Here is an 18,074-nt window from a genome sequence, read left to right on the forward strand (position 1 = left end):
ATGAATAGCAACAGTGTCTCATTTACTTTTTAGGCTGTCTCATCCTTCCCTCTCTCCTTATTCTCAGGTCACTGCTTTTTTAATCACTGTGCTACTTCCCAGTGTTCTGGAGTTGGGGAGGGATTTGTTTTGCTGGCCATTAGCACTGGAGGCAGATCCCAGCTCTTTACATAGCTATGCTTTGTTTCAGAGTGTTATGTGAATTGATTTGAGGACCTGGTGTTCTACAGAATTTTTAATCAGTGCAATACGTGTATATATATATATATGTATATATATATATATATATATATATATATATATATATATGGTTAGTCAGTCTAAAAGATTAGCATAACATCATAAGATAATATGGCTGTGAAATGAGTTATGAGCAGGACCTTGCCTATTACATGGTCACTTGGCCTTGCAATTTTTCATTTCAAACCTGGACTACTGCCTGGGTGTATTTAGGAATCTACTTTTAAGGTGTCATGCAATATCTATTTCTTAGAGTTGCACAGGTAACTTTTGGAATGTGGAATTAATGCACTAAGTTTGCAGGCTTTCCAGAACTGAGTAGGAAATATGATGTATTGCTAAGGATGTGTAGAGTGTAGGCAGCATGACATTATTCATATGTTCATGCTGTGGAGAGCTCAAAGTAAAAAATAGGTATTAGTTGAAGACATAAGGAACTGTTTTTTAAGAGTATAGCAAACTGGAGTTTTGAAGCACTTGTCTTTAATATTGCAAAACAAACTTTGTCTTTAAATGCACCAGCTATTTAATAATGGCAAAAAATCATTTAGATCTATTGCACTGAACAACCTCAATATTGTTCATCTAGCTAATGATCAGTCAGTCTGCCACATCTCCATAAGAGACTTACGTGTAAAAGGTCATCTAATTTGAATTATGAAGCATTAATGGGAATTTCAGTAGCTATCAACTGAGGAATTGTCAGCCTAGTTGAATCAGGACTGAAGATTTGGGTGATGTTTGCATCTTTTATCATGTCTGTCACAGAGATTGTTTATTACTGTTGTGTGTCAATAAGTAGTAACTACTTCTGATGGGATCATTTCAGCTGTTGTCATAGCTTATCTGATATCAAGTTCTTGCCATTTTGCTAGAAGAAAAATTCACTACATGATAAAGTCGTATACTTAAATATTATACTTCACATTTCTCTTCATCACAAGTTAATTATTTATTTAAACATGTACCCAGCTTTTTGAATGTGTTCTGATCTGCAAGTGACTTGAACATACTGTTTAAGATTCAACAATAATTGAAGTAGTTGCCCTACTTGTATTATGTAGTACTTAATTGATACATAATTCATAGACCAAACTCTATACCACTTCAACAGGCTTAGATCCAACTGTCTGGGCCTCACAAGTTGTTTCATTCTGCAGAGATGCTGTCTGATGCTCTTCTGGATACTGGCTTTGTCAGTCTGTGGATGCTCTTGCTTGTTTGTCTTAGCAGAGTGCTGGAACAGCTGAATATCTATCTCCGCTCTCTCCTTAAAATTACAATTAGGCTTTATTTTCTCCTGAGGTGGAAGCTGCTTTTAACCATGGTCTGCCTTTCACTTTGTTAGGGGAATCGTGCCTTAAGCATGCCTTAAGTTCAGTCTTATTCTCTGTGGTACCCTGCCAGACTGATGGAGATACATTTGTTTTTAGACAAATAACCACAGTTTTTCAAATGTTGTTCATCTAAAAAAGAAAAAAACAAGTCAAGCCTTTTCTGTGGGGCTGTTCCTAGCTCCTATATAATGGAGTCTGCCCCACTCCTATATAATGGAGTCTGAGGAATAGGGCAGCCTTATTACATGTCTGTGGTGGTTTGGCAGGTAGATGTAGTATAGTTTTGGTAATGGTATTGCAGTGTTTCTGAAACAGTTTGATTTTTAGGTGCTTGATCTGTGTAAGTAATTATAGCACCGTACATTACCTTGTCATGGCTTTGAAATAAATCTTTTTGAAAAACTGAATCAGCTTCATCAGAATTGATTCTGGCTGGGAAAGGCAGGCTGTGTAAAGCTTTGAGTATTAGGCAGGTGTACTGTGTGTAAGGTAAGACAAGGTATATGAAACTTATATAAATGTTTGAGGGGCATCTGGATGAGGAGCTACAAGATATGGTTTAGTGGCTTGTGGTAGCAGTGGTGATGGGAGGATGGTTGGACTTGTAGGTCCTTTCCAACCTTGTGATTCTATGATATTTATGCTATTTGATAAACATATTGTATATGAGGTAATACTGATGTTTAGCATATCCCTCATTCTCAGTAAATTGTAATTCATCATTCAATATCAAAACTTGCAGAAGCTTATAAATCATTTCATTATACACTGCTTCCACCTATAGTCCTTCCTAAAATCACTTCCTTGCAGCCATGCACATGGATTTCAGACGTTAATCGTAGTGTCCCAACATGCTGTATCTTTCTGTTTTCCAATCAGGGACAAATTTTGATGCTGTCCACTCAGAAGGTGTTTTAGTAGAAGTGCTGTTGTTCTATAAGTGAAGTGGTAGTTATCCTTCCTGGCTAAAGTGCTTCCTGCATGCAGCCTTTTATGTGCTAAATTGTGCCGGTTAAGACACAATATATAAGTTTTTAAAAATTAACTTTGGAGGATGGGAAGGTTTCCATTAAATAAGAGGAACAGGGGACGGGCTGCTCTTCCTCTGGCCTGACTCTGTAGCCTTTTGTTTGACAATAAAATCATAATTGTGAGCCATTAATTCTGTAAATGTTTAAAAAGAAAAGCTATGTTTATCTTACCATCAGAGTGTCAGTGTATTTGTCAACATCAAAATGTATTTGCATTGAAATGGAGATTTAATGCTTCAGGCACAGCCATCAGTGTGAACAGTGAGGAATGCAAAGTTGTGGGGTTTGTTTTACATAGAAATGCAAGTGATTCTTTCTTTCATCTTTCAGCTGGTCAGTATCGGTTCTTCCTATAACTATGGCAATGAAGATCAGGCTGAATTTCTGTGTGTTGTCTCAAAGGAATTGCATAACACTCCCTACGGCACAACCAGTGAACCCAGTGAAAAAGCAAAGGTAAGTTACTATATATTGGAGAAAAGAGATGGTGTCAGCATAGCATAGGCTTTGCCGAGTAATGCAAGGCATACCTTTCTTATGAGCCATTCTTTACTTAACTTTTTTTCCCTCCTTCAAGGAAGTAGTGGTTCCCTGTTGGTTGTACAAGAGAGTGTAAATGGCACAGTCAGCAGTATCTGTTACACCAGATAGCTTCTTTCAATGGAATAGCTGTACTGTTCCTGATGCCTGTCCTGTTTTTTGAGTACTAACAGATATTTGCTGTTTACGGTTGAGAATCTGCATTTTTTTTTTCTTATGCATTTGAATAATTCCTCATTCTTTCAGTGTCTCAGTTGAAAAATATTCTTCTTGCTTGAGCTCAATTGAAGAAATCTTACAATCACGAATGGGAATTTTAATGTGGCATCTTTGAGTAATGGTGCAGTACATTAAAAAATGAAGATAGTTGATAGCTTATTTATGTGTTTCCCTCCAGCTCTCCTTCCTTTTTATAACTAGTTGTATAGAAAGATTGCAGTGGGCACAATATCCAGGCATTTTCATCAATTGTCTTTCAGAGTTTGTACAAAGATAAAATGTAAAGGTGCAACTGAAAGTAAGAAGGCAGATGAGTTTTGAATGTGATGTGTGTTATTCTGTGCATATTGGACTGTTTTTATCATGGTGCAGTTGCTTTGTAAGAGAAAATGACTATGGATAAACAGAGTACTTCTGTAGTTGGCGTGAAAACTTTTCATGTGGTGTGTTTAAATGGGAGATGGTAAAATATCGCTGATTGCTTTTCCAAGAATCACCTTTAAGTGAATAAATCTTGAAATAATGCTGAAAAGCAATCTGGGTCTTTGGCATTGTGACCCCAAATAGGCTGAACCTCTCTACTTTCTGTGCTGTGTAACTTTGTTTTGCTGCTACATATGTGGAGACATTTTTGCAAATTACATTTTAAAAGTACATTTTAAAAGTATATATTTAGTGAAATTATTGATTTCTACTATTTTCTCTCTGTTGAGATAAAACTTCCAAAGAGGGATTAACATAATCAAGTTCTGCTTTTGTCAGAATGCTTCAGGAAAAAAAAGAGTCGGCAAGGAGGAGTGTGGCAGTAGTTTAGGGCTGGGATATGTGCCTGGAATGAAAAGTGGAATTCTTGAACCTGATGTACATCTTCCTAAGAATTTGTGGTACGTACTCAGGGAGCTTCAGAAGTTGCCAGAGTTGCATCACATCCTTCACATAGTAGAAAATATCATCAAACCAAACTGTCAACACCTGAATAGATAAACTTGTTCAGGGCACAGAACAACTGCTGTACAATTAGTAGCTCTGAGAGATGCTAAATCTTAGACTTCTCTGTTTAAATACTTCTTGGTATGAGAATTATTGCTCATTTTTATTTGAAGATCTAAATAGTCACTCCTTTTGTCCTGGAAGAGTTGAACTGTTGCTAGCAGTAAATGGCAATACTTGAATAATCTTTTTTATTTATTTTTATGCTATATATCTTACAGCTGGATGTTTTATCAGGGCTTGAGGGGAGGAATTCCTTTTTGGTTGGGAGGTTTCTGACTGTGTTGTGGAGAAATTTGGACTGGTCCTTGGGAGCTGTTGTCTCAGTAGCTCCCTGCTTAGTCAGCTTTAAACTTCCAGTCTATGGTCTGTTCAGTAGTGGCTGAGTTGGTCCTTGGGAAGTTCATATGATTGAAATTAGGGTATCCAGTGATATATACAGAGTGAGGCGAATCACATCCTGAGGCTGATGTTTAGAAACTATGAGAAAGACCTCCTAATTAAAGCAAAAAAGCACCAGTACGTAATGTCTTGTGACACGCACTTTGATTTTAATTAACAGTAGTGAACTTTCAAAATAGAAAAAGCATATCCGATACTATGTGTAATCCAGTGTCACCTCATCCCTTCTTAGAGTTGTTTGATGGAAAACAGCTTGCATAGATGGGTTGGAACAGAGAAACATTAGAAATTAAAATCTTGAAACATGTGATTCCACCACACTCGCCATGAGCGTTCTATGCAGACTTTACTATCTCTCAAACCTGTACTCCACTTAACTACATGTTGGTGAACCTCCAGCATGTATAAAGCATAATGCATTGTTTTGTTGATGTAATGTGTAGAAAGATAATTGAAAATTTGCTGTGCTATGAAGCACTAGTGGTTAGGAAGTGCAAAAATGATCAGTCCTGTAGTGTGTATTTTCCACAGAGGAGTAATTTTAGCATGAAAAATGCCATGATTGGCATTTTTAAGGAAAAAATTGCCTGGTCAAATTGCAGTAAAAAACAAAAATGACCAACAAAACTATGTAACAGGCAGCAAGATGTCCATCTTGGGGTGTATTTAAGCACCTGCTTTTCTTAGTTCTGTCAGCAGTTGATTCTTTTGCAGCCTTCTAATATGGCTGAGAGAGGGAATATAACCCCATTTGGAACAGTGACATAAATTGTTTCAGTGGTCTTTACAGGTAGCTATGACACTACTGGAAGATAGCCTGTGTTCCCACAGTTACTTTGCTCTTTCAGTTTATGTACCTGTAATGAACAGGCTTTGGTCATATCATCTATATCCAACATTTGATTTTCAAGTGCTAACCTTCCCTGTCTGTGGGGAAGCTAAGGTACCAACTTTGGATTATTTAAATTTTCTATGTCCTTAAGGTCCCTGTTATTACATTGTGTGGCACTTTTGACTTCTGTCTGCTGATTTAAGGACATTTGGGAGAGAACGTTTTCATGAAATCCATAGTGTTCCTGCTTGAAATAGTCTGCTCCCATGCTTTCTTAAGAAGAGTGGGGGTCCCAAATAAAAGTAAATTAGTGCCATTGTCCAATGCTTCAAGTCTAAGTGGACTGTACTTTGTTGCAGCTCTGACTCACTTGCAATCTTTTCTTTTCCTTTCCTTTCTCTATACTTGCTGCATGCTGCATGCCACTCAGAGTGAAGATGAAGAAACGGATTACGATATGAATGACTCAGATTAAGTGTAAATGTCACGGTGAGCACTGGCTGCCGTAGGATTTTACCCAGATGCTTTTCTGCCCCACCAATTCCTGTCCCTAGTAGTGCTATCCTTTGGCTGGTCCTAGTGGTGTATTTGTTTGTGATTATAGTTGTGGCCTGGTTAGCAGAAGCAGAATACCTGTTCTGTATGTTGGCTCTTTGACAATGAATGTGGCTGTTAACAGCTGTAGTATGATGATATCCTTTAAAGGTACGCTAAGAGAAGAAGTGCCTCATGTAGACCATATGGGAAAATGCTCTAGGGCCAGAATTGGTCTTGACATCTTTTCTGTCAATTACTCTGTGTGTGTAGGAGCATCTGATACAAATTTACAGAGTAAGTTTACAGTGAACACCTGATCTGGCAGTATGCTCACAAACTTAACTGAAGTACAGCATAGTCAAAATATCTGGTAATTTTGAAACTTACTGTTTTTGAATCAAGACTTAGCAAATACAAACAGATTATGTGATCTTAATGTACTGTTATCTTTGTCACACACAGAGGGATTAGTTCCTTCTCACTGTAATTTGATGTCTTGCTGAAGATAGAGGTGCTTAACAAGTCGCTGCTGGAACAACATAGAAGTTGCACAGAAGTGTTTCTGAAATGTTGTTTTTGCACAGATGAGGAGGAAGCTACGTTACAGCGAGTTGTAACTAGGTGATCTGTAAGGTCTCTTCCAACCCAAATCAGTCTCTGCCTGTGATTATTATCTTACCTGACGCTGACAGGAAACACTGCTGAGGTGGGCTTGGCAAAAGATCTTATTCTTACAAAATGGCTGCAAGGAATGGATCAAATATGAAGCTTTATTGAAAGAAAATAAATTGGTCTTTTGATGGAATTGCTGGATCTTTTTGATGGAATGCTGGATTTTTAAGCTACCCAGGAGACAGAAAATCTCTTAAGATGCTACTCCATCTGCAGCAGATCCATTCTGAGTGGGAGGAAATGGGTCTTGCGTTCTACTTATCTCAGAAGCTGTCACATTCAGACCCTTAGAAACTGAGTTTATTCAGCATTGCTGAGATCACCGGGAGAAAAAACAGAGCAGAAGCATGAAAAGTAGGAATATTCTGAGTACATGAGGTTTGAAGAGTAAAGACAAAGGAGCATTATCAGTGCAAGTTTAGGTAATAGATCACGTCCTTACATGAAAACTTTCTGCTCCAGAAATACCCCTCAGTCCTAGCGACCAGCAGTTGTGGCAGATCTTCTAAGTCATTTTCAAATGTTAGTTACCTCTACTGTTGTTGAGGTGTCTTCTCTCAGCGTTCTTGCCCAGATAGCCACCACCTCATCGACATCTTATTTTCAGGAGAAAAGGAGGAAATTCAAATTGCAGAATGGAGTCAGTCATCCTTTGAGCAATTAGTAAGTAAGACCAATTTTGGTAGAATTCTTGATAATTGAAATTCAAATTCAGTTCAAATTTCTTTCCTTCTTTGGACAAAATCACTGTGCCGTGACTATAGAAGATCCTCCTTCACCCAGCTGCTAAACAGAGGTGGATGGAACACCTCTCTCTTGAGAGCCTGCTGATCAGAAATCACTTTCTCTTGAATAAAAATAGGGGTTACCAGAAAAGCATGAAGCAAAGCATATTAAAATATTGCCTGATCTGATGGAATTTTCTACTTGATTTTGGATTTATTGTCTCAACCAACTGTGCCAAGTTGAACAGCCAGATCTGGCTTATCTTTATCTTACTGTATGTGTTCTTGAAGTTCACAAAAAGTAGTTCTAACTCCATTAAATGTCAGAGTATTCTTTAAGGAAAGAATGAAGTCAAATGTTGTATTTTAGATGGGACATTAATGTACTCATAAAGTGAGTAGATGCAGTAATGTTTTCTAACTGCACTGGTGTTTGTTTCAGCCATGTTTTTGGCCTCGCTGGCTAGAATTGCTGCATCAGACTATTATGCACTGTGTGGGCTTCTTAGCTACAATCCACTGTGAATACTTAAGGAAAGAGATTAAGTAATAAGCATATATCCAATTAACTCCTGATACATTTCCCCAGCTTGCAGTTAGCTTTTTATTTTATTTTTTAATTTTTTTGGCTTTAAGCCTACGTACAGGTCACTGCATCACATAGGTATCAGTGACTTTTGTTTTCTCTGTCTAATCCCATTTGAATGTCTTTTTAGTAGCTACTGAGCAATTTTCAAGGCTTCTCTCTTCTTTGCAGAACACACTTGTATCTTCCCTACAGTTCAGTGTGAAATGCTTTTTGTTTAGTACACACAGTAAATTCTTCCTCCTGAAATAGGCTCTGTTTGCACTAAAACATATCAAAGTCCATCAGGAGCATCTTCCTGTATGGAAATGTATCGAAGATCCTGCATTGTCATCTGTTTTCCTAATGAAATAATACTGTCTGACTTGCAAATGAAACAGATTTTTGTAACCACAAAGTAAGACACTGCATGGATTTCAGTGAGCAAGTGATAAAATGGAGTTAAAAAATAAACTTGTTTTTTAATTTTGAAGTGAACATCAAACTGTCTCTGAACGAGTGGTGGGGGGGCCTTTATGAACTCCGGTCCTAAAAGAAAAGTCCCCATGGAGTTGTGCAAAGCAGAACAAGACCCTGCTTGACTGGGGAATTGGTCTAGATAATCATTTAGGGTTTCTTCAGACTCAAATGATTCTGTGATTCTATGACTGTAGACACTGTGAAAAAGGCAAATTGGGCTTGATGACTGATAGAGGCTGGTTTGTTCAATTCTCAACATTCAAACAATATTTAAAAGGAACCAAATACCTGGACTCTTTCATCTGAAACAATATATGGAGTTGGCATGCTGTGTTAAGTGGTTGCCAGTTTTTACCCAACAGGCACAAAGATTGTGTGAGTTGTCAGATTCTGTGAATTGTTTGGGGTGGAATGTGTTTCTCAGTTATTGGCATGATATTTGTTATAATATGGCATTAAACTCAAATCATCATGGAAAGAAACTGTATATCAAAGACAGCCATGCTGTTTCCCATGCTGTGCCTTTGCTTTCTTTCAGCGTTTGCAATCAAGAGCCATTCCCAGTACTTAGAAAACAGACAAGAATTAAGAGAAAAGGGAGATTGTTAGAGATAGTTTAATTTCTGGATGAATGCTCTTATTTGTCCTCAGTACATTTGAAGCTTTATTTAGTAGGGTTTTTTTTTTACCTCAGACATGACTGGTTCTGCCTTTGCTTGAAGGCTCCCCTGTGGAACTAGGCAGCCTCAGAGCTGACCTGGTTACTCCTGTTTGCCACTCAGGTTAGAGTAGCACTGTGAGAAATGTTCTTGCCTGGAATCAATACTAAGATTTGGATCCTTCACTGGAGGTGCTGAAGAGAATCAAAATAGAAAAGGAAAAAAAGACTTCAGCCCGTGAATTTAATATGCACCTTTTAAAGTGAATATTAAACAAACCAACTGCTTTTAGGAAAAAAAAAAATAATCATTTTAATCTCACTTCTGTAGTAACAACTGGAATTTGTGAGAAATTCATTCCTGCTCATGAGGTCAAAAGCTGCAGTGCTTCTCAATTCCTTGTCTTGGATCATTCAGAGGATAATGATGGACAAAGTAATGTGTGAGATGGCAGTGTGCCACGTCCTGTCTCTACAGAAGCAGTTTTCCTGTGGCCTAGAATGCTTAACCAACTTGTGAGAAATTGCAGAAGCAAACAATATTCATGTGAAAATATATTAAAATTGTTGTCATAAAGTAGGATTTATTTTCCTATAGCTGGTCAATCCAACTGATGAGCTTTGTGTTTCTGAGCAGCATAGTAAGCATCTATGAAGAAATCTAGTTGGTGACATGTAGTTCATGCAAAACATCAAGTCTGGGCATCTGTTTCAAATGTAGATTAGATTCTTGTCAACTTGTACCCTTAGTCTTTGGAAGCTGTCTGCATCATCTCACTCACTCTGTCCTTCGTGCACGTTTTGAATTGCTAATTCATGTTTTCAGAGGATGCAGTTTGCAGCCGAAGCTTTCAAGAGTTAAGGACGTTTTTCAATAGTGGGAAAAAATTAAGATTGCATCCTCATTTTCAATGAAGTATCTGAGTTCATTTACCATACAACACCTAAGTAAATTTAGAACAACAGTGAGGCTGAAATGGTTTACTTCTTACATCTCCCAACCCTTAAGCTTTGGCTATATTAATTAGACTCTGTTACTAGCAGTGATGTGCATGTGTTTTCACAATGTTTGACAGTAAATATGGTATGTATTAATCTTCCTTTTTTTTTCAGTCTTAAAGCACAGGCTTCAGGAAGGTCTTTGAACCAGCTTCTTAAAAAATTGATGTCAGTTATCTGTAGTAGTCATTATGTTGTTCTTTGTCCTCCATACTTGAGGAATGACACTACATACATTTTCATTTATAGAATTTTTATTTGCCTCTTACAGATTTTGCAAGAACGAGGATCCAGGATGTGAAGACAGTATTGGAGGGTGAAGTTTTTTCTTGTTTATTCCAAGATGCAGTGAGTTGTCACATTGAAGAGGCTTGGCTGCAAAAGACAAAAAAAATCTGATTTAGACAATTTTCTGTTGATCTGGGTTCAACCATTTTTGCCTATAAGCTGGTGTCAACTGGCTTAACGCGTTGTAAGATTACTTAATGGGAATAGATGGTGTGGGAGTGTGTTTTAAGTTTTGGTTGTAGTGCATGGTTGTACTCTCTTATGGGCTATCCAACACTGGCCATCTGAAAAGAAATAACCACGCACTCATATTTTCCTCTGAGACATGTAGCACTTAATGCTTGGTGCTGGATGACCCAATGTTGATCAGTTAGCAGAGATTTTCCTACTAATAATTGTAAACATTTAAAAGACAATGGAATTGGTGCTACACACACACACACACACACACACACACATTACAGCCCACAAATGAAAATATTTGGGCCTATATTGTTTCAGAATCAGTGACAGCATCAGTGACAGCCCCAGCTGACTGTCTCACACTGCACATTCCTTATGGCACTGCAACATATTCTATTAGGTAAGAACAGCCTAGGAGATCAACTGAAACTAGCACGTAAAAAGTTACACAACAAAGGTTTTCTTCAAAGGAAGGTTTGTATATATTGACTGGGTTTATAGCGTACGTTAATACCCAAAGGGAAGACTATACTCAGAGAAAATGGCCTTCATCTGAGTCACTCTTGATGTTCCTTCTGACAAAACAGTCTCCTCCTGTAAAAGTCACGCTCCAGTCTTAGACAGATGTTTGGAAGGGGAATCGAAATTCACTTATGATGAACAACAGAAAATTTTATTTCTTTTGAGATGTTAGTATTCATATTTGTGCTTGTACTTCTAAAATTCCTGTAAGTATTGATAACAGTGGATTATGGTAGAGATTTTTCAAGAGCTGGAGGTTATGGAAGTTGGGCTGGCTGGTCCTAGATCCCTGTCCATGTGACTGGGATAAAAATCAACATTGAGCATGAACACGAGCTTGTGCAATTGAAAAACTTCTTGAAATATTGAAAAATCAGACATTCAAGATAACCATAATCAATCTTTCTGTACTGTTGCAACTATGCAGTTAAAGAACACTTTGAAGACATCTGGTTCAGCTTGATTGGTTTGTGTCCTGGATGAAGGCTAATACACAAGACTGGAGCTTTTTAGTACACTATGTTTTGAGAAAAATCTTTCACGTCTTTAAAACACTTAATGATATTGACAGTATAAAACTCAGCTTCATTGACACATGTAGCTGAAAGCAGTGGAAGGGAGTTTTGAAGAGTTATAAAATCACTTTGAATTCTAAAGGCATTTGTTTTAATTCTCAGTAACTTCAGGACTTATGCGTGTACTCTAGGTAATCCTTTACATGAATGCCTGATTATCAAGCACCTAAGGCCTACCCTTTTTTTTTCTAAAAAAAAAAAAAAAGAAAACAAAAACAACCAAAAAAGAGTTAATATACATTGATAGAAGTTTGGCAGAATTTGTAAAAAAACAAAAACAAAAAAATTTCTACTAAGCTGGTTAAACAATGAGCTAAACGTTTTGTCCATGCATCTAATGCTTGAAAGGGTTTGTAATGCATTTTGCCACTTGGATGTGGTCTGCACTGAAAGCTGCTGGCCCCTCCACAACAACACATACAATGTTTGTCTTTTTTAAAGATGTTCAAACTGAATTGAATTTACTAAAAATGTAATTGTGTAGGGGAAAATGTTTATACTTTTATACTTTTTTAGGCACCCATATTTTATCAGCTTAAATTTAGCACCCAAGGTTCCCATAAATAGTAACAGATTATCTTGTGTATCTGAAAATAAGCCTAAATATTGTCTGTGTTATCTACATATTAAAGCATTTCCTCTGCTGCAGTAGTCACTGTGTTTTTAAACAGCATGACTCCACCATATTCTCTGAGCTCTACAGCTCATGGAATTGCAGCCGACCAGGTTTTCTTGATGAGCTTTGCAGAGCAATGTGGCATTGGCGCACGTGTATTCTAATGCCCAAAATATCTGCATAATAATCCTTCTAAATCTGCACTTCCATTGTCTCTTATTTAACTCTCAAAAGACAGAGTATTTTATTTCACAAGGTGAGATCTTCAAGAGCGGCAGCAGCAAAACATAAGTAACAAACTGAGCCAGTCGAACAAACTCAAGAGTACGGAAAAGGGTTGTTTATTTTTTCCCAAGTATGTTTTTTCACTGGATTTTTTTTTCAGTTTTAAAACATGCTTTTACGTTGAGATTACCTGCTCTCCAGTTTACATTCTATCCCTGTTGTAGCAAATTTGGGAAAAGTGGTGGTTAATCATTTTGCACTTTGTTTCCAATACCTCATGGAGATTTTAAGCAAAAAAAAAAGAAAAAAAAAAAAGAAAAAAAAAAGGCAGGTACCTTGTAAATTATTTTGTATGTGCTATTGCTTGAAAACACCTGAACTACCTACTTTCCTGTTCTTGCTGTTGATTTCTTTTGTGAACATCTGAGGCTTTCAGATAGATGGAAGTGCAATCATGCGCCTTTTTCAAGGCATTAAGAATCAATCCCTAAAGAAGGTTTTTTATTTGACTCTTGTAATTCCAAGTACAGTTAGCTACAGTAGGGGGCTTTTTTTTTTTTCTTTTTTTTGCATTGGAGTCCAATCTACATCACATTTTTCATACATAAACATCTTGCAGGATGAGGTAATGGACGGACGTCATTTAAGCTGGCGTCCTTTGTTTCTTTTCTGTCTTTTGAGGTGTGTTCACTTAAGCCAGCTGTTCATGACTATGTAAAACTGATGCTGAGGTTGTATTTCAAAAGCTGTTTTGAAAAAAAAAAAAAAAAAAAGCATGAGGTGAGCTCTGGATTTTTCCCAGCTTCTCTCTCTTTACATTAAAACAGTATTCCAAGTTAGGATTTAGGGTTTTGAGCATGGAGAGATTGATGAAGGAAGAAAGTAGGAAGGGAGAGGTATGAAACATATACAGTTAGATAAGGTAACCTCTCATGAAATTTAAGTTCTGTGAAAGATTTAGCTTCCCACGCTTTCACTCTATGAATATTCAGGACGATGGTTTGCTATGTTGCTCATGGAGAAGGAGGTCACTTCAGTAGATCATAGTGGATTTTTAGAGGCGTTTCTTAGAGACTTTTATTGCATGATGGATTTCTTGTTGTAGAACCAAGAAGTCCATACTTACTATATTCCTTTATTTAAGATAGGAAACAGGCTGTTTGTTTTTTTTTAATATTGGAGATGACTGATTTTTATGTCAAACACTTTTGAGTTTCTTCAGGCAGCAACTGAATCAGAGTTTATCTGTGACAAACAAGTCGTTCTGAGGCTGCGAAGTTGTGAATGGAACTGTCCAAAAGTATGTTCTGACTCAGCAGGTCCCACAGTGTGTGTGAAACTGAGGTTTTTTTAGCAAAACTTTACCTGGAATTTTCTCTTACTTACTGTGGGGTTTCTGAGGGTTATGGATAACTACAGTTTGTTATCCCACAGAGACGTGTGTCACAGGCCTGGTCACCTACTGAACTTTCAGTCTTCAGAATCATATACTTGGAACATCTGGAAAACGTTGTTGGTTTTGTTTTTTCAGATTCAGTAGGCTTCTAGTCCTGATAACAGTTTCTGGGAACTGTTTCATCTTCCCACCTGAGCATTAGTAAAACATATTCTTGAAGAAACTGAGCTCAGGATATCCATCCAGCTTTTTCTCTTCAGACTTTATTAAGATAGTAGTTGCATAGCTCCAATTTCCAGCAGTGTTTCAATGCAATTATGACTGATGAGAAACAGGGATTATTTCCTGGAGATACCAGAACTTGATTCAATCTCCTCTTTCTCAGAGAGTGGGACTTTTTTTTTTTTTAGGAGAAAAATAAATTCTAACAGATTAAACAAAAGAAAAGGCACTTGCTCAGGGAGCAGGTCTGTTGAGTGGGATGATGATATTTTCAGAAAGCTGATTCTCAGAGCAGAACACTGCATTCCATGAACATCTGTTGAGGTTGCTGGAAGTTTCAGTCTCTTCTTGAGCGGTAACACAACTCATATCATTGACAAATTGCTGTTTCATTAGTATTATAAAAATGAACTTAGAATGCAAAAATTTGTGAGTGAATGCAGTTGTGTAGGAATGCATTATAATGTGTGTTGTCCAGTTGTTCAGGTAGGCTGGAATGCATTCATTGAGATGTACTGGGAGAACTGCTAAGAACTGGGCTTTTCTTGGGGATCAAAGCCAAGGGAAAAAAAGAGAGTCTGGAGATGAAACTCGGCATTTTGTTCCCTTAAAATGCAATAAAACAAGAAAGCGTCATTCTCCTATTTTAATCTCTCTTTCAGCATCAACAATCTCTGTTGAATTTTTTGAATTAACTTCTTCAATCAGCCCTGAAAGTTGGGGTCCTTGAAACAGAGATGGGATTTTGCTTTGCCTTTAGCAGTACCTGTTATCTCAGGACAGTGGGATTAAAACTTCCAGGGGTCTCTGGTGAAGTGTCTTTCCTAACACAGACATTTTGAGATATATATAGGAAGCTGCCTGTTTGCTTCACTATTCTTTAGACTGCAGTTATTTGCAGCTTTAAGGACAATCTCAGGATTTTACCTGGGTTTGTGAGTAGGATTATTGATTCTTAAAATAGGATGAATATTCAGTTTGAAAAAGAAATGTAGAAAGCTGCCTGGACTCAGTGTAATATAATTGTTCTTTCTTTTGGCTCACAACAATCAGGAGCTGTCTTTAAAGGCTTCTTACAGGACTGAGGCTTCAAAGGGCTAAATAGGTCTTATTTTATTGTTCGGTTTGCGTGAAAGAAGGAACTCTTTTCATTTTCACTGCGGAAATCCTAAGGGCTAAAATACTGTCCAGGGCTAATTTGAGGTTCTAGAGACATAAATAATTTCTAAAAAGCAGCTAGTTTTTTTTTCTAACTCAGACTCTAAAATCGTTTTTAGAAATTGCAGATGTAACCAATTGCAGATATAATTGCATTCGTATCTTGTTTGGAATTTCAGTATCCCTCTTGGTAAGGAGTACAGTAGAGATGACAGCACATTTGCCCACCACTTTATTATTGCCCATGTTGAAATCTAACAGCTGTTGTGAACAGAACTGCCAACAGAGAGACTTTGAGGAAGACTCTGTGCCAGGAAATTGATGCTGAATGTTTCATTGCAGCTTAGCTGTCCTTCACTGTTGCAAGATCTACCAAGGTATAAACTTCTGAAAAGTTCAGTAAATAAATACTGCTGCAAACAGAGCCTTCTGGGTTCTTTCCAGGGTTCTCTTCAGGATGTTGTTTATTAATAATTATGATAATTAAAACAATTTATTGAGAATTATTTTGATCCTTTGGGGGCAGCTGGGGCAGGAGAAGGTTCTGCTAGTTCTCCTTGCTTTGGAATGCTGAGCGTAGGGCTTGACCCAACCTGTTGAGACTTCCAGGCCCGATCCATGTGAAATGTAAGAGTTGAAATACCCGTGTACGTGATTCTTGCTCCTTTGGAAGATTTTACAAAAGCTCATGCACAACGTTACTCAAATTGAAGTTGGCCCACGCGTTCTTGCTAGGAGAAAAGCAAGTGCCAAGACACTGTTAAAAAAGAAAAACGTTGCCAACCTATCTGCCTGGAACTGAACCAAGATCACCAAACTGAACAAGTACCAAATGGCAACTAAACTATCTCAGCCTGCTTCTGTCCTGAGCCTCATCTGAGCCCAGCTGTGACAAAATCCCTGAATCTATTTCCTACATTCTGTCTAGGCCCACGTACCCAATTCAGCAGGTTGGTTTTGTTGGTTTTAAAGCACCTGTCTCACAATTAGTTGTGCATCAGCTGTTTGTGTTAATATCCAAGTGGCCATACTTGCAACATGTTATTTCCTGGATAGTGGATTAGCAATAACACTTTATTTTGTGCCAATTTGTTATCTCTGAAGTGTTCTTACTGCAGCAAAGTTTGAGTTTTGATTTGGTTTTAATGCCTTTGCATTGACCAGAACTCTTAGCACAGACATGGACAAAAAATTGAATCCAGGGGGTTTCTCTGGATAAAAAATCTGCTAGGGCTTCCCAAGACATTTGAAGTTGGTATAGTTAGCCATCATTTTTAAAACAAAGATACGATTAAAAATGTGTGTGGGTATTTTTTTAACCTCCTTTTCATAACACTAGCATATTGTAAACTGCATGAAATAAATCTGTTTTTCCCTTTTAAAGTCTGATGTCTTAAATCTCTCTTTTCTAAATCCCCTAAGGTTGACCGTAACAGTCGCTGATACACCTGGTGTAGCACTTCATTTAAATACAGAATGTTTTATTTCTCTGTAGTCATTCAAAGCAGCAAATCCTTTTCTGTTTCCTCAAAGACTTGATTACAGAAAAAGCCGTGCTTATTTGGAAGTACATCCACTGGGAAATTAAGGTATTTTCCTTTGTGTTTATACAGTCACTGATCATTATAGCAGGAAATTGTCCCTTCTGGGATGGGTATATAACCAAGAAGAGTGTCAAGTTTTAATTAATGACTTTGTGTATATTTTCTTTCATTCACGGAGCTAACAAATCAACCTGCCTAACCTCACTGATTACTTTTTGAATCCAGTATGTAGATTTTTAATAGAAATACTTATATCTGAAAAATGAATCTGAAAGTGACACTTTGTAATAAGAAATGTAAATAAGCCAATTAATGAATTCTGGAATCTTAGGGGGGTACACCATTAAGAATGAGGTGAATTTCATCTTAATAGTTTTAATCAGTTTTAAATGCAAAGCATGTTTAAAGTTTTCCTTACATCTTCCATTAGTGATGGTCAGGATGCTTTCTGTACACAGCTCTTCTCCATCTCTCCTCCAGCATTTACTAGTTAAAAGGAATACAGTAACTAATGCCATAAGTATTTGTGCGTTAGGGTGAGAGAAGAAAGTTGGGCAGGAGGGCCCACAGAAAGAGAGACATCCTATTTTGCATCATTGTGCTGTGCAGTGGGGTAAAGCATGTATAGGAAAAGGAGATATTCATTCCAAGGGAAGACAATTCCTCTTGAATGAGAGAAGCTCAATGAAGATGGGGTGAGAATACGACAAGTGTTTTGAGGATCTGGTTTGTTTCTATTTTCTGAGACCAACCTGGGGAAGGTTCCTCCATCGTTTCTGTGGAGTTAAACCGAGATTAAATTGAAATGTGAGCGTGGATTGTTTAGAGAATAAATAAATCAAACCAGGGAAGGAGCTGCCGGAGCACTGGGCTCACCCTCCTGGTTAAACACGGGAGTGGCTGCACATTAGAACCCTCATTTAAGCTGCCTTTAAACCCTCAGCCCATGAAGGCTCCGCACCCATCCCTGCATCGCCGCCATAGTGTCTTTATCAGTAGAATTTGATAATTCCTGCCCTTGGTTTTTCACACAGAGCTTTGGCCTGATGACACCTTGCTTTGTGCTGTGTTATGGGTACTGACAGGAGATCATTGTTGTCCCATCAATATATAAGTGC

General features: G+C 37.6%; 1 protein-coding gene across 2 annotated transcripts in view; it reads left to right on the forward strand.

Annotated features, from left to right (window-relative positions):
- The window catches only part of KCTD5 (potassium channel tetramerization domain containing 5), a 27,532-nt gene extending 10,737 nt beyond the window's left edge, over window positions 1–16,795 (forward strand). Inside the window, exons 6-7 of one of the 2 annotated variants that reach the window (XM_015876569.1) lie at window positions 2,939–3,064; window positions 10,499–16,795. In XM_015876569.1, coding sequence (XP_015732055.1) covers window positions 2,939–3,064; window positions 10,499–10,528 — 156 coding nt within the window. In that variant the 3' untranslated portion in view covers window positions 10,529–16,795. The remainder of the gene's footprint in view (window positions 1–2,938; window positions 3,065–10,498) is intronic. The other variant, XM_015876570.1, reaches the window with a different exon arrangement.
- Window positions 16,796–18,074: the final 1,279 nt, after the last annotated feature.

Source organism: Coturnix japonica, chromosome 14, assembly GCF_001577835.2.
Source record: "Coturnix japonica isolate 7356 chromosome 14, Coturnix japonica 2.1, whole genome shotgun sequence".
Taxonomy (NCBI): domain Eukaryota; kingdom Metazoa; phylum Chordata; class Aves; order Galliformes; family Phasianidae; genus Coturnix; species Coturnix japonica.